This window comes from Fringilla coelebs (genome assembly GCF_963513975.1).
Source record: "Fringilla coelebs genome assembly, chromosome: 1".
Lineage (NCBI taxonomy): Eukaryota > Metazoa > Chordata > Aves > Passeriformes > Fringillidae > Fringilla > Fringilla coelebs.
The window spans coordinates 52,084,440-52,110,883 of NC_140028.1; the positions used below are offsets into that span (position 1 = coordinate 52,084,440).

The 26,444-nt window shown below is 37.4% G+C and overlaps 1 protein-coding gene across 10 annotated transcripts in view; it reads left to right on the top strand.

Moving 5' to 3' along the window:
* PTPRM (protein tyrosine phosphatase receptor type M) overlaps positions 1-26,444 on the top strand; it is a 437,545-nt gene that overhangs the window by 376,256 nt on the left and 34,845 nt on the right. For all 10 annotated transcript variants that reach the window (XM_084219928.1, XM_084219932.1, XM_084219926.1 and 7 more), the window contains 2 exons: positions 5,651-5,727; positions 8,321-8,357. In XM_084219928.1, the coding sequence (XP_084076054.1) occupies positions 5,651-5,727; positions 8,321-8,357 (114 nt within the window). The remainder of the gene's footprint in view (positions 1-5,650; positions 5,728-8,320; positions 8,358-26,444) is intronic.

Genomic DNA, 26,444 nt, shown 5'->3' on the forward strand with positions numbered 1-26,444 from the left:
AGCTCTAACAGGTCCCAAACTGCTCCTGCCAGCTGAGCACAAGACTCCCCACATCAGTACCTTGGTATTGGGTTCTGGGTATTTTAGCAGCTGACAGTACTGGTGCTTAAGTGTTCCACAGTAACAGAGACAGCTATCCTGGCTTATGGTAGACAGACTCCAAGGAAAAAAGGTAGCCTTTATGTTTTACTTTAAAATTCCAGGCTTAAAAAGGATTAGACACACAAGTAATCAAATAACTTGAGGAGATGATAACATGCTTTGGTGAGTGACCCCTCACAAGATTTATGACCCCATAAATCTTGCATTATGAGAGGTCCAAAGCATTGTGACTAGAGATGCACATGAACATGGAGGCAGAAAATACATCAAGTTCAGTAAAATTATATTATTTACACACTGCTCTTGTTGCACTTAAATGTAGGTTCTTAGTCTGTATATAGGAGATGATCCTTTCCCTGTTTTTTCACTTTAAAATCTACATTTAAGACGTGGAGTGTATATGTTTTTAACAGCCAGCCAGATAACCATGAGCAGGTATAGGCAGAGAAATAAGCAGCTGTCACCTTGTTTTGTAAGCATGAAGATGAAGAGTGGTGTTTAAGGAGGGATCATTTAATGATACTGCTGAGTTCAGAAATCATACAGCACCCAGCAGAGGAGAATAAGCCATGCTGATTGTCTGAACATTTGGAGGACCTGTGGAAGGAGTATGTCGTGCATATTTGCACCAACTTCAGCACCTATCCTAGGTGTTTGTCTAGGCACACGTCTGCCTAGGTTTCCTCATCAGTGAACCACAGGGACTTGACAGAGAGAAGGACAGGTCCTCTAGAGACAGGGTTCTGAAACAGAGCCCATTTGTATGCTTCTGAATCTCCACCTCAGGAGGTGCTCTCTGCAGTGCATGCGTAACGAGTCTGAAGAGAACAGCTCCCAGTTTGGTGACCTGCAGTAAGCGATGTGAATAGGGCCCACCTGGGCTGAGACTGTCTGCAAAGAGAAAACAGCTCTGTAGCTTGCTGCAGAATGAGAACCCACAGGAAATGCAGATGGAGGCAGAGGCAAATTAAGCAAGAGATTATCTGCCACAGGGATTTGAGGGGACGTGATAGTATTGCTGTGTGCTTTGGACGTACACTGTGCTATATACTGAAAAGGAAATGAAATCTCCTAGAGAAATGCGAGTCTCATGATGGGCTGGTGCATATTAAGTTAGATAAAGTTTTGCTTGTTTCCCTCCAAGCAATATTTAATGTATAAAAAACTTATTATTTTGTGAGGATGTAGCAATACATTATATGAGTAACAGCTAATCCATTGAGTAAAAATACCAAAGTCAAAAATAAGAAATACAAAGCAGTTTAATGCTTATCCTTGCTTTATGAATTTTTTTTCCAGTCCAAGTCTATTACAGTAGATCTTCTCTTGTAGTCAGGTTTAGTGTGTCACTCCCCTCTTTTAATGCCATGTTAGACGTTGTCTTAAACTTTGACACCCTTTGGTTGAAGAAAGTTAGAAAACTGCTAGTGCTTTATGTCTGAGGTAATCAAGTGATGAATAACCAAGGGACAACACATAAAAGATGTTAGATACACAAATCAATGACAATTACAAGTGATACTGAAGGCCTTCTAAGAGGCAAAATATAACTCAGGACATTAAGATCTCAATTTACTTGAAATGTCCTCATATGTAGCAGAGGAGAGAGTTGGTTGGAGTTTTTATCAATAACACTTGCTGCTTATGTCACTGTGAAAACAAAGACACTCAAGTTAAAATTAAGATCTACTAGAATTAAAGGCAGTATCTTAAAAGAAAAGCTGAAACTGCCCACAGTTTGTCTTTCAGTTTGTCATTTCTTGTTGTTAAATATGTGTATGCAAATAGAGTAGTTAACTTTTTAATTATTTTATGTGTTTTTTCACTTGGTAAATAATTGCATTTCTCAGAGTCTGAGGGTACAATTTCAATGGTCTACTTTTGAAAATTTGTCCCAGATAATTGTATCAAGTATAAGCTTCAGCTTAAAAGCATTTTAATAAATTGCTCTTTTATGCTATGTTCAAACACTTAAAAATACAGTGGTTTAGATGCCACTAACTATGGGTACCTGATTATAATGAAATGTATATTTTTTCTGCATAGCATATTTTTTTCTATCCATTTACCCTCTTTGTTTTAATTTTTCCCAAGGTACTACTGTTATATTATTGCTTGTAGTTATTATTGTTCTCAGAGGGAGCTAAAACAATAGCAACAAGCATCCAGCATTGCAGGAGCTTGTCAAAATTCTAATATGCTTTATGTTACCCGAGTGATGTGCATTTAATTGGCTACAAGTGTGCCCTGCCCACTTTATGACAGTGGCTACAAAAAGTTGAATCATGATCACAGTCCAGTCACCCACAGAAAGCATGTTCTTTCTTTACTGAAAAAAAAACCTTCATGTTTTCTCATTACAAACTATACCCAGCATAAACCTGCTAAATGAATCTTTCATCACCCAAGAAAAATTATGTTTCTGCCATAACTGTGTGGGATTAGGAATGAATTTTGGTAAAATTTATTCGGTTTTTCCTCAGGAGAGATCTTGAGGGAATGGGAGGGGTTCTGTATTTATTTTTACCTAACTCAATATTGACAAAATGAGAAGAGAGTATTGATCACAGCTTTTAAAAGCAGCTAAAGATTTTAGGTGAGACATTTAAAAAAGGTGTGATTTGCAGAGAATCGGGAGTGCATGTCCAAGAAAGGGTCATTGGCTGGGCATGCTAATCAACCAGGAGCTCAAGGGGCTTGTTAGAGATCACAGTCTGCAGGCTGGCATATGCATGTTGTAGGTAACATGAGGCAAGAGAGAATAAAATGCTTATATTTGTTATCTATTACCATATTCCACAAAGACAAATTTATCCTAAGATACGTAATTTTAAAAGCTTAAGTGATCAGTGGAAAGTTAGATCTCCTAATGGAAGGGGATCAAAATAACAATGAGATGAAAAGAGAGTATTTAAAAGCTGCATAAATTGTCAAGAGCAGCTGAAGTATAAAGGAAAAAAAAAACCTTAAAAATATAGACAGTTAAATCTAGAGATTATTTTAGAATCAACACACGTGTTGAAGAATATGGCTTGTGTACCTCTTAGTTTTAAATCTGCTTGACAGAAGCACAGCCCAGACGCAGTAACATTTCTTTGTGTTGACATAAGGATTTTTTTCAATTTAACAAGCGTTGCCATGCAGTAAGGAGTTAACTTGGGTACTCAAAGCAATAAAAAAAGGGAGTCACTCCACTTCCACTGCAAATAAATGGGTATTGGACAGTCCATTACCTCTAGAATTCCCAGAAACCTAGCTGAGAATGCAGTACTAAAAAAAATTCACGTGAGAAGAGAAACAGGAAAGAGATGATACGAAGACATAGGTATAAAGTAACTTCTTTATTTTGCTTAATCCAAAGCAAGAGTTATTGCAAGAAAAGTAACAAAATAATGGAAATGTAAAAAAAGAAACTGCATATTATTCAATTGCATAAATCAGTCAAATAGCAGGAAGTTACATTTTCAAGATGTTTCTTAGAGGAAAATCTAAGCTTGTTTTGTCCAATATGGAACTCGTTTCTAGGCAAGTGATCAGATATGCAGCACAGTAAATATGAGTGATGTGTTATTCCATAGTGGCAGCTGAAAGCTAGGCAGTATATCCTGGTGGCTATATAAAGTGCCGTAAGATGGTTTGTGCTTAGACAACTGAACCTTGCCCTCTGTAAGTCAAGAAATACAAAAGTATAGATCTTTACTAGCCTGAGTTGTCCTGGTGAGAATGCCTGTAGGCAACAAAATCATGAAAATATAGATGAAGATATGCCACAAGTCCAAGCAAGCTTGACTTCTGAGTCTGCTGAATTTAGCAGAAGTTGGATCAGGTCCCAAAACTGTAAAAGCAGCAGGCGTGGCTGGAGCTTAGCAAGTTTCTTAGTATCTTTCTTAAGTAAGATGGATTTTTAGGATTAAGGTCCTGTGAGCCAAACCGCTGTTCTGAAGAAACTGATAAATAGCTTAATTAAGCATAGAATAGCAAAGCACTTGGATAAGCATAGCTTGGTAGAGTCAGACAGGCAGGGGTTATGTGATGGTAAGTCAGCTCCATAAATTTTTATTCTTGGAAAAGTGAATAAAAAGGCAGAAAAGGCTGACCTGATTAACATAACTTATTCAAATATTCTAGCATGTTTGAAAATCTCATTCTTGAAGACTGTTGAATGAAATAATTCCAAGAAAATAACAATGGAAGACCTGTGTGGAACCTGCAGATGGAATTTTAATTCATTTTGATTTACTATGTTTGGGGTTGTGGCGCGCTCTTTCTCTCTCCCAAGGGAATCCCGGGGTAATAAATGAGGCTCTGAGATCTCTATTTCCTAAGACTTGGAGCATAAGAGGAAGGGGTGAAGAATTCACCTCAACCAGTTTCTCTCTTGACTTGTAATTCTAAAACAACGTTATTTTTAAGAAACACTTGCCCTGGTCTTCCTCCACCATAATGTGGGTCGAAATTATGCTACTTATAATGAAGTTGGGTTTTTAAGCCACTTATGTTATTTCATTTATTTTCTATCTTTTAGGAATTTTAAAGCTTCAGAACTAGCTGTTCAGAACACGGGGGGGCAAGTTTTGGGTGTTTTAATGATTATTTACATTTACCGCACAATAATGACCATCATGAAGGTCTAACATCAGCTGCAAGTAGTATTAGCTCAGCAGGGAGGCAACAAAACGATAATACACAGGTGTCTAATTAGCAAGAGTACCTCGTAAACAAGGCAGCAAGAAAGTAGCTGCTTACCATCTCTCCATCCTTGAGATCCTACCCTCAAATTGTTTTATCTACAACATGTGCAGCATTCTGAAAAAGCCATTGTTGGTGCTTGCATTTGAACTAAGAGAGTTAAGAGGAACTTACAAAGTCTCCGAGAAGAAGGAGTCATGCCAACCTATAGATATTCTTCTGCAGAGTGGAAACTAGCCTCTAGCAATTCCTATATCATAGAGAAGATGAGGCAGCTGTCATGAGATGAATTCATGCTATGATGTTTCGGATTGGAATTTAGAAAATAAAGTTGGAAGTGTTTTCACAGTTCTGCATAGATACAGATTACCACAGTGGAGCAAAATTCAGTGACAAAGCCATTGTCTTACTGGTTGGGTTTTGGCATTACTGTGTTTTGCTTTCTCTTTTACTGAAGAGATAATGAGTTTCCTTCAAAAACTCTGAGGTGGCATTATGTCTTGAATGACTTCAGCTCCTCCTCAGTACTGGCAGAAGCATTTCCAAATGAATAAACCTTTGACAACTCAATGTTATTTTGTTGACAAAAGCAGGGGGTCAAGGCAAAAGTGATAATTGTAATGGGTTTTGCATTATAAGACTTAAGAAATTCATACTGAAAACCAGAGGGGTTTTAGAAAGCCTGTGAATGACTGAAATGAGAATTAAATGTAGATACAGTTTTACATGTCCAACAAAATAAGCATGAACTTGCAATTGCTAAGGTTTTAGTTTGACTGTAAGGGAATATTTTGATTAGGCCTGTGTTACTGGATATGTCTTTAATTACTTTTTTTCCTGTCCATTGTTCCCTTTTCAGATGATCATTCTCGAGTGAGATTGCAGCCTATTGAAGGAGAAACAAGTTCCGATTACATCAATGGGAATTATATCGATGTGCGTATCCTGATATAGTCAACAAGCCTAATGTTGTGTTCAGTCAAAGAGGGAACTCTTATTATTCCCACATTGTTCACAGTTGGTAATAGATACCACAGCTAATAACAGCTGCTAACATTGTTTAGCACTGGAGAGTGCTATCTTTGGAAGCTAGGTGTGCACTAAAGGAAGAGAAAAGCCTCAAAGGTTTGTCAGTCAGTGAATGAAATGAGTCATTTCCTCCAACTGCCACTAGACTGAAACCTTGCCAGGAACACTGTATGGCTTCTTTGCCTGCTGGTGCTTATATGGGCTAGCAAAATGTTATTTTCACTTTCTGTCAACAGCTTGGCATCATTCCACATTTAAAAGAAAGCTGTTTGCATATTAATGTGACAAAACTCCGTAATGCCTAATGCAGAGATTTGCAGTCTCTTGTCATCTCTGCACTTTTAAGTCGCCTTCAAAGTATATTCTGCAGCTGTTAACCAGTATTTCTAATGCAAGCAAGACATTTCATTAAATATGTAGGCTGTTTAATTATTGAAAGTGGCTTCTTTGTTCATTCTGCATCATGTTAACTTAATGTTTTACATTAAAATAAATTCTTTAAGAGATAAGGTGTTTCTGGTTGAAAGAATGAGTGCAAAAGTAGAATTGAAAATCATTAAAAAGCCAATATTATTTATCTAAAGCTACAAGTCTGTGGATAGCAAAGTTAGTAATTTTATTGTTTACATGGAGTGCTAGATGTTAGGCTAAGTAAAACAACTGCTGCTTCATAGGAAACTATGCCTGCTAAAGATTTCTTGTCCAGCAGCTACATCTTTGAAAAATGGTGTCAGATTTTGAAGTTCAAATTTAATTACTAGTATGAAACAGCAATGTAACAGATACTTTTTTCTCAGAATGTGGAGGAACTAGAGCTATACAAGACAAGTAGGTACTTCGGTTGTAACAATATGAAGTCTGAGGGAACTTTCTGAAGATATCTGTTGTTACTGATGTTTATAAGCACATTCAAGAATCATTAGACTAAGCTCAGATTTCTGCTCAGTCCCTTGCTGTTTGAAAGAATAGCACAGTCACCAACTAGTGAAGGCACATATGGAAATATATTTAGTTAGATGCCACCCTAATCTCTGAAGGGAGTAATCTGTCATGAAAGGAAAGAGAGAGTTCACCCTGGGGACTTAGATCTAAATTCACTTTCACATTTCCTCCAGGTGATAGATATCTGCATATAAACTTTTTTTTCTTTTTTCTGATGGAGTACAAAAGGATGGAGAGAATGTGGCCCTTTCTAGCCTCAGCAGATGGCTTCATTGTAAAGCTTGGAGGACTGCAGGCATCCTCCAAAGACAACTCTATCACAAAACCAGCATGTTTGTTTATAATCTTGCTAGTCAGGTTTCCATTGGAAACACTGTTTTTTCTGCTACAGAAGCAGCTTTAATTTTGCTCTTGCATGCAGTTATTACTGCAGTTGTCATGCTGTCAGAATAACACATTAATAAGGGAATGGCGCCATCATAGACACAATGGTTCTGATGTATTTCTTCCCATGCTTTTTTTCACTGGGATATGGAAGTGTTTGATCCCAGGCACTAAAGATTAGGTAACACATAGCAGAGCACCCACTCTGTACACTTCTCATTTCAGACTTCTAAATTTTGCTTCAGTGTCATGTAAAGAAATCAATTCTGTAATATTTAAAGTATCTTCAGGTGTTCTGGTTCTTTCCCACCTTGTATCACTGCATTTCCCCTTGCTCTTTCACAAAGAAATTGCAATGGTGTGTGTACTACAGCCTTAAGTTCTTCCTGCTGATAACTGACAATGCATCATAACTATTCTTCAAATATTGACACTCTTACAACTGGATTGATCAGCATACTGGTGCATGATATAAACATTTGGTGACACTCCTATCACATCAGAAATTCAAATACTATAAAAATGCTATCATTAAATTCTGGCAACATTTTCCATGTTGCAAAGAATGCATAGAGTATTGGTCTTTATTGCTTGGCCAACTTGTGATTAAGCTGCTCTTGTCATCAGAGTTGTATTATGTTCTTCTTGAAAAAGTACGTTCATCCCAAATGATTTAATCAAACAACTTATCGTCCTTTTTACTGTTGAGAAATGAAACATAAAAAAACCACCATGGTCAGAGTGAACACCATGCTCTCCTGCCTTCCCCAGGCTGAATGCAAATCTGACCTTTTTTTACTGTTTAAAAAGGGATAGGCTTTGCAGTCAGCAGCAATAGGTAAAGGAATATCTCAGACTCTATGAGCACCTGGTGCCATTAACTGCTAGAGAGGATTTCAAGCTGTTCATTCTCAGCAGAGCCAACAAGGGACTGAAAGAACATATTACTTCTGGCCCCTAATGTAAAAGGCTGCAACTTAAGTATTTTGTAGTAAACACATTTGCTTTTGTTTCCCTTCTCACTTGCTTTTCCCCAACTGGAAAGAATTTTTGCATCTAATACATTATTTGTATTGTGACATTTACTGAAAACTATCCTAAATGAAGTTTCACTCATAAGAACATAGCCAAGGTGCAAATTGCTGATTTTTTTTTTCCTTTCAATTTATTCTAGGGTTATCATAGACCAAATCACTACATTGCTACACAAGGTAAGTTTATCACCCTTTCCTTCCAGTTATATGAGGCTAAGAGGTTTTGGTACTTGGATCGCAGTTTATTCTTTCTAACATGAATTCTTGCCACAGTCAATATCCAGGATAGAGTTGGCTCAATCACTTAGGTAGAAGCAAGGAAACTGAATCATTACCAAATTTTCAGGTATTTCAAGTGAGCAGTCCTTTACCTTTGTGTTAAACCAGGTTTTGAGTAAAAAAGCTAAATGCATCTTTTTTCAAAGAAGTTACTCAGCATTTTGTTACTCATTAAAAAAGAAATGAGTCATGGTAGAAATGTTTTGTACCTGTTCAGAGAGACAACAGTGTCATGAAAATGTATGTTTTCTTAACTGTTCAATGGAAACTAGGCTCCAGGTCCTTAAAATACAAAACTCTTCGGCTAGCAGCTTTTGGTAGAGGAGCAAAAGACATCTAAACACTGGCAGGAGGATTCATCACGGGGTTCTACAGAGACAGTTTTACAGGCCGTCATTTAAATGCTTGCTCGAGAAAAAGCCTATTATTTTATCAACACACAAATTAATTTTCAATTTGTACTTGTCTTCAAAGACATAATTCATGCATTCTGATGCAGTCCTTATTTATTTTTTCGGTCAAGTTCAGAGCTGGAACAAATGGGAAGAATGAGTCTTCTGTGACTACTTAGTCAAAATATTGAATAATATGCCAATCTCCTGTCTATGCTTCGATAGTGTGTGTGAAAATTTGATTGCTCCTCCACTGATTGGAGGGAATCTATTTTGTAGTAGGTAGCCTGTGACAGAGCTTCCTGCATCTGCTCATGGATCTGAGAAAGCTGAGGTCCACCCACAGATGTTATTTCATCCTTTTAAGGGATCCAGTTGGAGTACTGAGTATAATAGGCTCAGAATAATGTTAATATGTGTTGGATTTAGAGCTCACATAATTTTTTTATGGTTTTTTATCAAAGCAAAATGTTGACCGTGTCAAATAAGGCATCGTGCAGTGATTTAAGTTGTTTCTTCGGTTTCCCAGAGTCTGCTGCCTCCAGTCCCCCCTTAAACCAGTGGGAGGTTTCGTATCTATACCTTGCTGTACCTCAGCTCTCCACAGTGAGAAATGTGGTGCTGCTTCATGTCAGATGCCAGTGGGGCAGAGCACAGATGTTATTTCCAGAACCATTTCACTAGTGTCAACATTACACTTCTAGACCAGAGTTTTATACTTCCAGAATCTGTGATCTCTGAATATGAGCCATGTAAATGTGCTTCGTCTTCCCCTTCTGCTGCCCACCCACCATGTTCCTTAGCCCATAGTCTCTACAGACAAACCACTGTCATGGTTTCAGCCAGACAAAAAAATGCAGCATTTGATATATTCATTTTGGACTTCTACACCCTCATCTTCAAAGAAGAAATGGTTTCTTCCATTTAACATTTACCTAACAATGTTATTATTCTTCACTTTTAATTGAAAACTAAAATAAAAAGATAAACAGTTGGCTTTTAACTTGTAGTTTGCAATAAGTTTTCATCAGGAAGTTAACCAGATCTCCCAGATATCTTTCTCATAGGTCCCCACCTAAAGTTTAAATACTGTTTTATCACAATGCTTATTGTAATTTATCATCATTTTTATCACAATCATCATAATACTTGAATAGCAAATACCAAGTTTGAAGTTTTGTACTTTCAGGACTTAAAACCAAGTATATAATTATATATGAATATTGTGCTGAAGGTCTGTTTACCAGATCCACCAGCAAGTCCTATTTTTTTTCCTCATACAGTGTCAAGAAGTACCTAGTCAAGAAAGAGAATAAGAGGAGTAGAAACTAATGTTCTTCCAAGATGCAAAGGATATATGATTGTTGCAGCTGTCAATTTTGGGGGTGGGTAACATCAATGTCTTCTGTGTAGGTGCAGCTAAGTGCACATGGGGATGTCTAACCCCTTCCTCCCATGGTGTAATGAGTAAGAAACAGGTTCTCTGAAGAATATAAAATTAATTTAAAAGTAAGCATGCAATTTACAGCAAGCTCAAAATTATCTGGCTGTGATGTTTTTGTGGTTTACATCTTCAACATTTTACTTTTCAAGGTCAGTTGTAAAGCGGGTTTGTACTTCTAGGAATGAAGAACACTGATCTCATAAGTTTGTGTGTTCTGGCTGGTTCTGTCTGTGACCTGATGAAGAATCATGGCAAACTTTTTTTTCCCTCCTCTATTTCAGATTTCCCATCATCACAATAGGGTTAAAAATACTCTTCTGCTTTTCATGGTTCTCTGCCACATGCTGATAGATGCAGTTGTTTAAAGACTAGTTAGTGTTACTCTCCAGTGTCCAGGCTTCCTGACAAAGCACACTTCCAGTAAGATGCAGTCTCTGTTTTTTAAAGGTGATAAAGTAACTGGTAATAATCTCCAGAACTCCTTTAGCACTCAACATTAACTATGAAAGAAACACATTTGTTTCACATGCCTCTCTATGTTCCAGGGAAATAGTTACAGCACCAAGCTTACCAGAGTTCAAGGAGCATTTGGGCAATGCAAATGCCAAAAAAACCACTCTCAGGCCCATGGTGGGATTCTTGGGCTGATGTATGCAGGGCCAGGAGTTGGACTTGATGATCCTTGTAGGTGCCAGGATACTCTGTGATTCTATTCTAGGTCAGCCTTAGTAACAAGCATGTCATGTGCCACAGCTTGCACTGTGGCCAGCGATGTTCATGCTCTGTTTTACAACACACTTTCATCAGGTATGTAAGAACACATCAGTGCAGCACAATAGTTAGGCTGCATGTTTAATTCCCTTGATATCTACTTTTCATCAATCTTTAAATAACTTTTCTCATCTTCACTTTTCTCCTCCACAGCAGCTTTCACAGGTGCACATGCCTATTGTTCTTTGAAGGAAAATATCATTATGTGAGTCAGTTTTAAATCTCTGAGGAGTTAGAATGATTGATATTTAATTTTCCTATGGTCTTAAGCTGCATTCAACATATCAAGTGTTAATGAGCAAATATAATTGTTTGAAGTGAAGAAGTGGCAAATTTAATCAGTTTGTAATAGACTACCAATCTGCTTTTAACAGAGCTGGGAGTTGCCTAATCACCTGTTTATTGAAGTGTTACTGTCTTCCATACTAACCAGAGTCTGACGTGCAGACTGGTAGCTTTCCACCTTGGCATTCACAGCATCCTGCTGCTACCTTGAATTAGGGATGGAAGCGTTTTTTAAAAGAATTTCTTAATGGAGGCTTTCTCAACTAAATATCAAAAATTATTTTACTTCTGCTTTTAAGAGTAATACATTCAGAGTGTGCAATTTCAATTACTAAATTAATATCAATTTTCTTTTATGTGATAAGTATAATGTGAATGGTAGACTGAATTTACAGCTAATAAAGACTTTTGGTGATCTGCTGTAATTGGCATCAACAGATGGGATCTGCACCTGAGTCACCATGATTAAAAAGAATCCCTCGTCAAAAGCCAGCATATTGGGTCATGCAGAACCAGCAGGCTGATGCAATTTAAAACTCATTATTTTGCTTTATATATCCCTTGTTCCCATAGATAAAATTCTTCTTTGTGTAGGAGAATATTGAGCTCTTGTATGATCTGCTCAATTTATTGGCAGCTAAGAGTTATTTTTTTACAGGAGTTAGATAATCAATGAATTTTAACCTGGTCTTTCTGTGAGAACATTAGGTTGAATATCTGTACAGTGCTTATTCTTACACACAGGGCTGGATATTCTGATTATTGTATGACTTTTGATCTAGCATGTCTCACCTTGATTACTGAGCAGGAAAAAAATAATTGGCTTTGTACTTATTTGTTCTGTGTCTCCTGAAGCTCAGGTAGTTTACTGAGCTATGTTGTAGCTTCTTTTAGTGAGTCTCTGTCAAGGGTTTTGGATGCTTCCTCCTCCACAGCACCAGCAGCTGTAAATGATGAGTGACAAACGAATGTTAGCACAGTTCTACAGCATCACTCATGGCCATTTCCACCAGGGCAGGTTTTCAAGCAGGTCAGTCGTGTGAAGCAGCAGATATCTCACACGCAGGTTGCATGTCTTTCTATATGAAGTATGTTCTTTTGTGCCTCTCAGACTTTTGAATGCTCCCCACAGTTCAGATTGTCTCTGCTTTCTGCAGCATGCACAGCAGCTGGATCTGAGATGTTTTGTGGAAACACTTCAGAGCATATCTTAATGACTGTAAAAAGTTACTCTTGAAAATGAAGCAATTTTAGATACAATGTCACAGTGTAGCCTTTCAGCCTCTTTTTTTTCTCTGTATCTAGTTGTAAAGCAGATGCAAAATTGCTTTCTGTATTGCTTATTATGGAGATAGACATCAAGCCAAGTTTCAGTCAGGAGGACGTTTTAGGTATAAGTTAGAAACTTTTGAAAATAAATATTTACAAGGAAAATGTTTACAGTCTTCACTACCAACAGCATAACGTTGCCTCTCTAATAACCCCTTTCATATTCCTTCTCTTTTCTGCAAAATACTTGTCTTTCTTCCACACACAACCCTGTGTGCTGTGTGAACATTTTAATAAGGGTTTTCAGAAACAAAACCACATTTTCTTTCAAACTGAAACTTCCCTTTTAGGCATCTGAAGCAGAAATAGTGCATTAAATAACAATACTCTTAAATTCCTTGGCATGTTTTTTTGTTTTTATGTTGCAAAAAGTTGTCACAACTACAGCAGTGTGGAAGCTCCACACTTCTCTTTACAAAGAAACTTTTTCTTCTATGGTTTTAGCCTTCAGATGAATAATAACATGTGAAATTACTTCAGGGAGAATTAAATAACAGCAAGGCAAAAGAGTTGTCCACAATTTTTCAGTTTCATAGATGCTGTCATTTTTTTGCAGGATGTGGGACTGAAAATAGCCAGGCTGTTTTCCTGATATATGTACTAAGTGATTGAATTCTTTGTATCTGTATTAATCTTGAAGGTTCAACTGGTTTTGCTGCTGTTCTTTACTTCTTAATCTTCAAAACATTAGAAAGGTGGTTGAAGCCATCTGTCTTCAGTCAGAGATATGGGCCTATTCTCAGCCCCCCTTTGGAAAGGTGAGGCTTTATAGAACCAAGTTCACCTGTTTTGCAATTGTGGTGACAAATGAAAAAGTTACTTTTTGCCCATACTTAAACACGTACAGAAGGAATAGATCCTTTATGTGTGAAAGTGACATCTACAGGTGATATTGTGAAGCCATGAGGTAAATTCACCTTAGCTCACTTGCTACCATTACCCTCCAAAGACTCATGATTAATACTATGTTTGAGTATCTGTTAAATATTTGTACTTTTACTGGTGTTGAGGACAAAAAGAAACAGTGTGTACTAAAAACTAGTAACCATCAAAGTCAATGCTTTTCACAAGTTACCACTTTGTGGTGCATGAGAATATCAGAGTTTCTCTGCCTCTTCATTTGTAGGATGAGGATTTAGTGATAACTTTCAGAGAGCTGTCTTTCACCATTTTCATGATTTCTGTATTTTTCTGTCTTTGTCATAATCAGCTGTGTGGTAGTTTTGTTTGTGCAGGGAATGAGACGCCCCATTCAGGTGGAAGCTGTAAATGCGGAGCTAACATGGTTTTCTGATACAAGTTGACTTAGACTTTGTTGCAGTGTTTCATTTCCCTGGATCTTTGTGTACAGACCAAGTGAAATAGGAGCAGTGTTAGAAAACTGCTGAAAAGTTCATTGCTAGGTGAAGGCTCTTGCATTTTTCACATGTGTGTCTACCTTTTGCATATAATACATGCCCGCCTTTCATATACCTCTGGAAGTTCTCTGAAAGTACAGACAAGCTCTAGATATTATATAAATAATTATTTAGTATTTATTTGCCAATAAAAATTCCAAAATTCCATGCAGGCTGTTCTTTCACTTGCTTGTCAATGTGGCTTGTGAGACAAGTTTGAGAAAATGATTCTTTTTCTGTAGTCCATTGTCAAAGCCACAGAGGAAGAAAAAACAATTCTTCCTATCCTCTTCCCCACACAGACTGAGCTGCAGTAAATCAGACATAAAGGACTTCAGAGCATATATAGATCCCTGTCTCAAAGACAAGATCTTAGTTTGATTTCTGTGTTGTGAAAACCAGACTAGAAAAGTTACAACAGATCTTTACATATCAGAATAATGAACTAAGAGAAATTAAAGTCTTCAGTAAATAATTAAGGGCAAATAAGGCAAAAGGAAAATGTTTCTTGGTTGTAATGTAAAAAATAGAAAATGGTGTGAAAAGTAGTATATTTGTCCTCTTTAAAAATATGTAACTTAAAACACATTCTGCAAACAGGGAAATTGTCATCTTTCTGAAACTCAAGAGCTGACCACACTGTCCTTGTGAACCAAAGACTTTCAGAAAAGAATATTATAAAAGTTATCATCTATTAGTGTTGCTCTGACTACTAATTGCCTATATTATGCACTAGAATCCATTTTTTGTTCAAGGAAGATGTATACAGCATCAGCTGTATAAATTCACCTGCATGTCTGTATTTCAGAGGAAGGCAAATTATGAAAAGCTGATGTGTCATGAGAAGTTTTTCATCTTGGACAAAAAATCAGTCATAAATTTGGCTTGGTGGGGGGAGTACCTAGCACCCAGAGGTGCTAGACAGAGTCCAGTAAACACACCTGTTAATCAGTGAAGCCTAGTGCTAAAGCAGAAAACAGGCCAAGAAATGCAGTTTTTCAGAAAAATCACATAGTCAGGGCATCTTTTTTCTGTGAAGTTTATTCACCAGATGGTCTTCAGCAGTCTGGAGGAAGAAGGCTTTTAGTTGCTTCATCTCCTAGATAAAAAAAAAGTAGTGTAGCAAATTTACAAAACAAAATGTATTTCAGAAACAAATGTACCAAGAAGCAAACTGAGGTGAGGTGTTTTTTTTGGTTTTTGGTTTTTTGGTGGTTTGGAGTTTTTTGGGGATTTGGAGGGGGTTTTTATGTTTGTATGTTTCTTGGTTGATTGTTTTTGTTTTGATTTGGTTTTTTGTCTTGTAACCATATCCAAATCTTTTGAAGTCTGTTGTCTTTTCTCTCTTTTAAATCCTTTGGTGGCAACTGTAATCTCTATATTGATATGGCCACCTATACACATGACAGTCCAGGTGATTTTGAAGCACTGCCTTTGAAAACAAAAGAAAATATACAGGTTTATCAAATGAATATCTTTCTCTGTCCCTCTGTATTCCTCCATGCAGTTGCATATTCAGATGTAGACTGGAGATTCCCTCTGCGGTTTCTAAATCTCATTCTGTTGCAAGCATGTTCATGTATCGTGTCTATACTGAGCACAGATATACTTGGCATGTTAGAATGGTATTCCTTGCTTACAGTGTACTTCAAATACTGCTGTCTCCCATAAAATATAATGGAAAAGCAGAATTAAAACATTAACATTGCCCTTTCCTACTCGAAGTGGTGAAAATAACCAGGTCGTCCCCAAAAATAACAACAAAAATTAGTGCTGAGTTTTTTGTTACACAGATTTGATTTTTAATCATAATTATCTTGACTTTGAAAAGAAAAATATCATTTTAAAATATCAAATAACATCTGTTTTTAATTACTTTTATGCATATCTTGACCTGACTAATAGTTGTTTGATCCTGACTATTTCTGTGAGGAAGAAATAAATGTACCAATGTTCTCTCCCCTTAAATATAAAAATGCATTGTGAATGATACGTCTCACTCATGAGATACTTATCAGGACAATAAACTATGACAGAAATTTTTTCCAAGCATTTTTACTTATGCTTTAATGTAGACTAAATTATCTTGTTTGTTCATCTAGGTAAAGTGTTCATGTTAATGCACTTAAACTCCCAGTACAAGATTAAGAAATACGCCATCTGAATATCTTACTCACAGGCATGAGCAACATTCCTTGACAATAAGGTCCCTGGGGAAGAATAAAAGAAACAAGTAGCCAAAATGAACTCATATTTTTGAGCTAGAGAATAGTGATGATTTTATTACAGTCTGATGCTTATGATTGACTCAACATGGAAATAGAAAGTAGAAATGCAAAAGACTAATTAGGTTCTTTTGTCCATTCCCTAAGGAACCTTCTACTGAAGGGGATAAAATGATCTCAAACTTCTCATCCATCATCAAAATTGATTCTGCATTACAAGTTGATATGAAGAGCCCAGTCCAACAAGTCAATTACTTAAGATTTTTGTTTTGGAAATGTTAGATGCAGCATGTTTTTTACAAAAAAAAAATCTGTATGTGTTAGTCTTTCCAAGCTCAGATGAGCTATTTAGAATGAGTGATTAATAGGTATTCATATTTCCGTGATGCAAATCATGCTTATTAAGAAGAATGCACAAATTAGAAACATAAACAGCTTTCTTGGTGGAAAACACTGATTCAGCAACTGAAACTTTCTGTTGGACTGCTCTCACAAAGACAACTCAGGTTTGAACCATGGTCTCGAGCCTCCTGGAATAACCCTTCAGTCAGAGCTGTGACCTCAGGCAGAGAGCCAATACCTCTCACTGCTGTTCCATCTGATGTATTCATACCTGTATCTCACGTTCCCAGATGAGTCACCCATTGTTCTTTTCACGTGCTTGACTAGAATTAAGCAGTTAAAATATCTGTAGTACATAGAGTGAAAGAAGGTCCATGTATGACCATGAGACTTACTTCTCTGTAGCCAGTACACTCTGTTGGAAAATACATCAAGGCCTCTAGGTACAATTACATTATTCAAAGCTTTCCTGTTTTGTAGAAGAAAACCTGAAGCACACTCTCTGCAAGCCACTGTCTAGCAGTGCTGTCTTAAAAGCCACAAGGTAAAGGTTCAAGGCTCTGGCATTACTCAGGTATCCCACATAGCCCTCACTAGGGAATTCCTAACCCCCAGGAGTGCTGCATGTAATTCAGAATTTGGAAGATACTGGATTTATGCAGTCTGAGACAATGTTAATGAGAGGAAGAGACCATTTAAGATCTCTGCTGTGGAGCAAGCAAATTATATGAAAGAGTTCTTCAGTGAGACTGGATGAACAACATTCAACTACAGCACTGTTTGGTTTGGGTTTTTTAGTTTCCTGCAGTTAAGATGAGAAAAAGCAGCTCTTTTGAGTAGCATGAAGGTGTGCATGGTGCATGGACAGTAGTACTATGTACGTTGCTTTTATTGCATTCAGCTTTGTCTCATCTCAGGCTGTTTAAATCTGGACAATTTCTGTTGCTGCCAGTTCCTCTGTTACTGCAGTACTTCTCTGAGTAGTCAAAAGGTGTGGTGGAAATGTGCTATTTATTCTTTGGAAACCCATATGACATTTTCATTTTATTTTGTTCAAATAGAACAAACTGAGCTAGTATTGGAAATCTAACCATGGAGAAATGTCAATCAATAAGTCTGTAACACTTTATTAGATGGAAACGTAGCTGGCAGCATTAGCTGTAGTGGTATAAAAATGTCTTAAATGGCACCTATCAAGAGTGCACAAATAATGTGTGGTCACAGCCTTTAAAATAAGTTCAGCAATGACTTGTTTCTGAAAATGGTAGAATTACTAACATGGAGCAGGAACAGGTAAGATGATTCAGTAATGGTAGAAGCTGTCATGTTGTGGTTGCTGTTTATTGTACCAAGACTGTTCACATCTTTCAAACCCTACCTTACTTCTGTTGTCTGTGAAGGTGTGTTTGGCTTCTTATGACTGTGAGGGGCATGAACACCTTTGTGTATTCATGGGCATTTTGTATGTAAGGCACTTCTGCTCAGTGGAGCTCCAGTCCCAGACTGTGATTTCTAGATAGTACCATAATGCAGACAAAATAATGCATTGAGATGGGCACTGTTCCAGCCCAGTTAGATCTGTATCAATAAAGAAAATGCCATATGATATTCCAGAGAATAAATACCACATTCCTCCATCTGACTAGCCACAGAATCGTTGCAGAATAGGAGCAGAGGATATGCCAACAAGAGAAATGATCCAGCTCTAGCCAACAGCTGATGTGTATGTGAATATACATACATTTAGAAAATATGCATTTTCAAACCAATTATCTAGTTTTATTAAATGAGCAATTTTAAAGGAAAAAACCTCTGGAGTAATCAGTTTTATCATTGCTCAAAGGATAATATTTTTAAGTATTTCTATATTAAACTGGGAATTCAGAATGGAGGGTTTTTTATTTTAGCTATTTGTGAAACACTTGCATTATTTCATAAAACAGTGGGACTCTGGCTCACCACTACTGTACCTTGTAAATAGCAATGTTTTTGTTTTCTTTTTATTTTTGGAAAGAGATGGAGAATTTACAGGTCAATCTTCTCCTATTCTTCTTCTGTAAGAGGTCTAGTGCTGACTCCTTAAGTATAGGAGTAGGTGGTATAGAAAGCCAGCCAAAGCACTGGTCAGTCTCTTGGGAGCTATACATAAAATTTCCACATGCTCCACAGTCACTTAGTAATCTAAGCCTTGTTGAAAGCTAATGGGACTTGAAAGCACTTTGAACATTTCATTTTCTGAAAGCCAATTTTCACATATAGCAGTGTGCAGGCAGCAGGGCTGGCTGACTGGCTAGCTCAAAGCAGGTAGGATTCAGTTTGTGCTTGAAAATCAGCCAATTACTATTCACTGTGCTGTCCCTTGGCTGGTAATGAGAGAAAGCTGTGTTTTTCCAGAGCAAAGCATACAGTAGAAAGCCTCTACGTTGCCAGTAGCTGCACTAGGCAGGATTTGTCCCAATAAAGCATTTCAGCTTGCTATATACGCAGCATTTTCCAGAAATGTCAAGCTAACTGGATTCAGTCAGATCTGTTTCTTATTGACACTCCATCTAAGTAAGGAAATAATGAAAAGCACATTTTAAATTTGTATTTCAGTCCTGATTAACCCATTTGAGTATAGCTGTGGTGACTTACTGTTGAGCAGCGTTGCTGAATACTGGTTTTTTGGGGGTAAGCATTATAAGGGGCTATCATTGCAAAAGGCCAAAAGAAGAACTAGCAGACTGGCTGCAGCTCAGATATATCTGAAATGCATGGTGTGTTCTGAAGCCTGGGTTAAAATTAGTTTTAGGAGAAACGAACAATTTTATTTGCTTGTGAATTGTGGGAACCCAGGATGTTCCTCTGGCTGGGTTCCTCCTTCCTCTGGAGGACATGAGACCCTGTCAGGGGGCTCAGAGGCCTTGGCTCAGAGCCCAAGACCCCTGTACCTTTGATTTAGCCCTTGGAAAAAACAATTACCAACCTTTAGATGAAGCCACAAAATTTTAAGTAGAATGAATTTATCACGAGGTAAAAAAAAGATTTTTTGGGGTTTTTAGAATGGGGGTTCAGGGGGCAAGATGGAGGGATCTGGGCGTGTCCAGCCTTTCTCCTTCTTCATCTTGACCTCCATCTTCTGCTGTGATGTTGGCACTTTTAGATTGGTCTGGAGTAGAAGCTCACTGTCTAACATAGGTGATAGGCATTGGAAAGTAATTGTAAACATTGTACACGTAGTTTTTAGTATAAAGAGATAACACCTCCCTGGGGGCAGGCAGAGCGCCCTGGACTGTCCTGCTGAGCAAACCTTGGCAGGACAGGAGAAAGAATTTTATAGATAAAATACAATAAACAACCTTGAGACTGAGAAATGAAGAGCTGTGACTCCTTTTTTGACCACTAGGCTGGGAAAAGAGACTTTCTAACTTTTCTTAGGGTCACTCTGACCAAATAGAGACCCCAAATAGAGAGTGAATTAAGTTCTAGTAGAATTTTTTGCTTAAAAATTGGTATATTTTCTCAGCTGAGTATGAGGCCATTACTGTCTCTGCAAGCAGTTGGCTTCTCTCTGTGCAATCTCTGAATCTACTACAATGAAAGAATTGTTAAAATAAGGTCCAAGACTGGGGCAGAAGATTTTTCCATGAGAGTAACCATAGCCTCAGGCATCCTTCCTAGTCTAGCATACCTATAGGGAACCAGCCTCATTGGTAAGCCATCTACAACTTTGTTTATTTATGTTTTTCCCAAGGCAAGAGACATTGTAAGGAAGATTTTATCAGGAAATCCAGCATAGCTGTATAATTACAATATAGCCCTGTTGAATATTATGTAATAATTAATACTTGTAAGCCTAAAGTTAGAAAGTGCTTTTCAAATGTCGTCACACTCAACATTAGAATTAAATATGAATTCAAATGAAATAAAGGGGTAAAAGCAAAAACACGGGGGTTTTTTCAGCTCATTACAGGGGCTTTATTTATTTCATTGAGATTCTTTAGTGTATAAAATGTGTATGACAACTAGAAACTAGCAATTAATAAATAACACCGAAGTATTAGTGGCCAGGTTTTGCCAGTACAAATGTCTGTTGCTTTTTAGTGTGCTAATTCTTACAGTGATAGGCCTGGAGGAGACTTCAGTAAAAGTGAACAGGTGGATGGCACTGGGGTACCTTTTACCCTCAATGCTCTTTTAGTTTCTGGAACAGTCTTCGGAGGACTTCATTAAAGCATTTAGAGGACTTCCAGGTTATGTGACCTGATTATCTTTCATCATTATTTTCTTGAGACCTAGAAACATAAAAGACTGATATGTATGCATTTTGATAGCTAGTAGTGAGCAGTGAGCCCATAGGTGTAGTGATATCTTGACTTCAGATATCAAAATTTTTCATATAATAGGAACACACATACTGTGCCTATGAAAATGCTCTTGTGTAAACCTTTAAAGTGTATATGTTACAATAGAAAACAAATGTCTACACCTATTTTGAGAGAGAAAAGACTGCATAATCTTTGCCTGAGTTTTTGAAGTTTTAGCAGAGTTTCGTTTTGGACTTCACAGAGGCATTAAATACTTAAGAGCTCCTGGAAGCATGAGTGAAAGTTCAACGCATGCTTTACCATAAGTATTCAACAAGCACATGGTGAAGACTGCCCCCCACAAATCAGATTATCAGCAATTGAGCAGATCTTCAAATTACCTTCCATTCCAGAAACCAGCTCATTTGGGAAGGTGAAGGTGATACAGCAACAGCTGTACGGCTGTGTGGTCATGGAATTATTAAAAATACTGAACCAGCAGTTTGTCTTGCAGGTTGGCTAAGTCAGCACAACTGGGATCTGTACCTTCTCTCTACAGTAAGCTGACTATTTTTGATAGAAAGATGAAGACAGGTTACTTTCTGAAAAAGTAGGATTCAATCTTAAGACTCCTTAGCCTACACCTGGTGACCTAAGGAGGTGTCCAGATTTGCAGAGCTGCTGACCAGTGATGAGCTTCCCAGGAGGCAATTGGGAGATTAACAGAACTGAACAATCATGAAAACTTGGTCACAAATGATGCATCTGCAAACTCCTTTTGGCAAAATCTTGGGCAAATTGCCTTATTGAGTAGGAGAAAAATATATTCTGTTTGCGGGAGATGTGGCCTTGCCTGCAGTCAGTGACATTTATAGTGTAAAGTAACAATTAGCTGCACTCTATTACAGACCTTTTTCTGAAGGCGTATTTACCTCCAAATTCTAGCATGGTTAAAAGAGCAAATAACACATTCTTGTGGATTATCAGATCTCTGGACTGGCAGTGCAAATTTTTAATTTTTTTCCTCCTGTGAAATAAATTACCCTACTAACAGCTACATCTGCCCAAAAAGTTTTATTAGGAAAACAAGAGTTCTTGAAATTTTTAATCTACTACGTTGTAGTCTCCTCTCTCAATATTTTATTCCCCTCTGGTTTTATGCTTTTGAGTGTATTTTAGACAATTTCTGCTTCATAATGGGTTTGGGAGTTTTTGCCACAGTAGTTGCAAAGGGAATCATTGCTTTTGGGCTTTTGTTGTTATTTTTGTTGCCGTGCAGCCATATCTCCTAATAGGAAAACACTCACTGTATCTCTAGTTCATTTTGAAGGGAACATACATAGTAAAAGAATGAGGGCTAAAATGCAGCTCCCTCTAAGTAGGTATATTAGCTAAGTGTCTTTCAGTGGTCCAGCTGTAGGCAGTCACAGCAGCAAGCAGCAGGTTTTGCTTCAGTAAAAAGTGGAGGCAGTTATCATTGCTACCAGAACTGCAGTAACCAGTAGGTGAAGGGACCATTTTATAATCACCTCCTCATGCAGTGTGTTTGTGGCTACTCACTGTAAGGGGTATTTCTGCTCTCTTTTCAAGATGGAATTCAACAGCTGCAGGTAGAAGTCTTGCATCTTGTCAGTCCCCTGCCTCTATTAGCACATATTTATGGCTCCCACTGCCCATGCGCTGTCCCTGGGGAGCCTTTGGAGCTTAAGGGTATCTGTTCATTTTCTGCACATTTCTAGCTTTAATATCTATCACTGAACTTGGTCTCAGGTGGACCAAATGTTAGCTTGTGGATTTGACATTCTGTGCTAGAAAAATATTTTAGAAGTTATTTGTTCCTTGTCTAAGCTGCTTGCTTTTCTAGAAATTGAAAAATAACCCAAAGATTTAAAAGTCCTGCGTGAGTAAGTGTTATGTATGCTTCAGGATTCAGGCTTTACTTGTTTTCTTCGTGTGCTTGCTTTATTCCCTACACTTGAACACTTTTTCCTGTATTCTGGGCTAGTTCATCATATTCAAATTGATCTCATACCCCAACAGCTATACCAGTTTTCAGAAGTGCGTTTCACAATAGGAAGCAGAAATAGAGGAACTAGAAAACTGGTTACAAAAGCAGCTTTAAAGAGTCTAAACCGTTCATGAAAGCTGTGTGATGTTCCATTTCCTAATATGTTTTTGTTCCCAAAGCAGCCACTAACTACTGCTGGTAACAGAACCAATGGCTGTAATATACACAACCAATCATTTTTGTTCAGTTTTTCAATAATGCCTTTAATTTGCTAGGGGTTTGGAGGGTTGATTTCTTTTTCTTATCTTCCTTTGCTTTTCATCTTCTGGTTGCAGTATGTTGGTGATCTCTTTTTTTTTCACAGCAGAGATCTTTGATACCAAGTACTGTATTGTGGAGCTAATGGGGTGTGCTGCAGGCTTTCTGTCGAGCAGCACAGTACCTTCTCTTCAGACCTTCTCCTTCTGCAAGGGGGCAACTGCTGGGAATAACCTTTCTGCCTGTCGTGCACACATCTGTTAAGCCAGTGCTTAGAACAATTATAGCCTCTTTTCCTCCTACCACAAGTCTCTGGAATCAAATTGTTTTGTTCTTCAGGACAATAAATCCCACAACCCTACCTAGCCTCTAATGCTTTTTAATTCTTGCTGGAGACAAGTAATAATTTATTAATATGTCAGAAAATATTTTTTTAAATGTCAAGAAGAAAAGAAAAATGGGAGATAGAAGAATTGCTTTCTGAGACTTTAAGGTAGGTTTTGGAGTGGGGTTTTTTTTCAGTGTCTTGAACATGAAAGAAGTTTGCAGTCTGCATGTAAGAATTGGACCCGAAAAGCAAGAAAACATGTGAGAATATGAAGGCAAAGCAGGAAATCCTGTCAAGCGCTTTTAATTGTGGTTGTCTTATTTGGATAGTAAGATTGGCAGGAGCATACTCTGTACTGCAGGATAGGACATTTCCTCTAGAAGTACACTTAGAATCAAGGTTGAAAAAATTGTAGCTCAGCTCTTTCTCTGCTTGCAAAAAAACATTACTTTTCCTAAAGATTTCTTTTTCTCGTAATTTATTGTCTTTTTTTCTTTAGGGAGAATGACAAATTCAAAATTTACAGGAATAAATTAGTGTTTAGGATCTCTTCCCAGTTGTAATTTGTGATTTCTGTATTTAAAATGTAGGAATCTTTAAATCACAGCACAAATTATGCAGTCTGTAGGGAAAAAAAGAAATCAGGATTAAATCGTTGCAGGTTATCCTAGAGTTGTCAAGAAGAAATTACTGTTACAATGTAGGGCCCAACTGTCTTGTATCTCAAGTGAATCTGTGGGAAAGAAAAAATTAACATGTAAAAAAACTTGCTACATTGCCCCACAGTTTCTCAAAGATTCTGGCTTCTTGCAAGGGGACGAGACCTGTGTAGAGGTGTAGACCATGTGCCTTTCCTACAGCATTACCAAAAATATGCTTAGATTAAATTTATTGAAACATCACGCAGTCCTCTGAAGACAGAATGCAGAGGAGCTATCTAGATTTTCTCCATTAAACCAGGATTATTGAAGCAATAATGTTGTTATTTTTTTGTCCTTTATCGAGCATAATGTTAATAATGTGTCGTGAACTTGCAGGCTTTTTCCAGGACACTACTCTGTGGAAAACCACCTTTCCCTAATCCTACTTTTAGCTATGCTCCTTGAAAGAGAATAACAGCAGTAATTGAGCTGAATATTTGTTTCAGATTTGAGAGGAAGGAAGTAGCTATACAGAGACAGTATTTTCCTAGAGTGAGTGGAATACTCTGATTCCTTATGATCAGTAGGAGAGGCTGGCACAAAACCTTTCCAGTGCTGTCGTGACTTTAATTGCAAAAGAAAGGTACATTGAATCCTAGAATATTGAACCACAAACAAGCTCAACTTCCACTAGAATATATACTAATTATATTACTGTGACATTCAAAATTGTTCATGACAATTGGACCATGACTGTATCACATATCCAGGACACAAGTAGAAGTAAAATGCTTGCTGTAAATTTCCATATGATGCAGAGCGATTAAAGTATTGCTGAAATTCAGAACAAAATCTCACAAAAGTATCACCTGTTCTGTGCTGTTAATTTAAAGAAAAGAAAGGTGTTCAGTTTTGCACCTATAATAACAGCTTGAATTTAGTAATTTCAGAAACTGTAGCTTGAGTTTCTGCTGTTAATTCTACTCTTAAGACCTTCTGACATTTCTTGTGTTCTGACAGTCATTGTTTCTTGTTGCTTTAAATGTCTTTTTCTCCTGTTCCATGAACAATGAAAGCAATTCAAGGAAACCTATAAGGAGACTTATGAAACTCTTAATATATGTATCATTTTTAAAGATGGATAAAATGAGGGGGGAATACATAGCATCTTTAAATAATCTGTGCAAATTATGGGTGGAAAAATTATAATTTGGAATTGCTGTAAATAAATACAGTTTTTTAAAAATTCAAGAGTTTTAGTCTATTACCTTTTTCTTAAATTTCAGATCTAAGTTATGTCATAACTGTGATGTTATTTGCCTCGTGAGTTGGTTTTGGTTTGCCTGTAATATCAGAGAGTCACAAAGTCACAGAGTGGTTTGGGATGGAAGGGACTTTTAAATACCATCTGGTCCAAGCCCTCTGCTGTGACAATATAGTAATAATATATTAGTACATTTTCCACTAAATGCTTGATTTCAGAGTGAATATTTTCTTTTCAGAGGGAGATCAAAATACACAACATGGGTGCCAAACTGCCCAAATCTGTCAATATATGGTTTGGTAATGCTTGAAGAGTGTTGGCTTCTTTTACTAAAGGAACATTAGGGCAATACATTATCCATTTGTTCTCCAATTAGCTTAGACTTAAGTCATTCCTCTAAATGAGCCCCTAATTGTTTACTGCAATGTGACAGTTCAGTAATGGATTCAGCATGGATGTTAAGCTTATAGTTTATATTGTTTACTCTTACTGGCTCAGTGATTTTAAAGCACTGGTTTAAAATTGGGGTGGCACACCAAGCACCACGGGTAAGATGTGTAGGCTACAAACAGACAGGACCAGGTGCACACACCGAGATGTGGTTTTTTTCAACATTTTGCATTTGTGTAGCATTTCCTGTGAGCTGGTACCCAGCTTCAGCATGATGCTGAAGGAAACCCTGTATGTTCGTGAACAGAAGCACACAGGTTGGAAAAGCACTGCAGAGGACCTGCTGCTGTGGCACATCGGGTTTGTTTGCCTCTTTCCCCACTGTTTTCCAAAGTGATACACTGCAGCAAAAAAAACTATAACTTCTGCCTCACTTCAGCAGCTACAATTTAGGAGCTGGACTAATTTGATGAACAGCGTACACTAAGAAAAATATTAGAAACCAGGAAAGGCCACATACTCCATTGAGGCTCATTTCATTCCAAATACACCTTCCCTAGGTTATCATCCAATTGCTAAAAGAAAGAATGATGTTATCCATTTTTTATAATTCCACTTCTGGGTA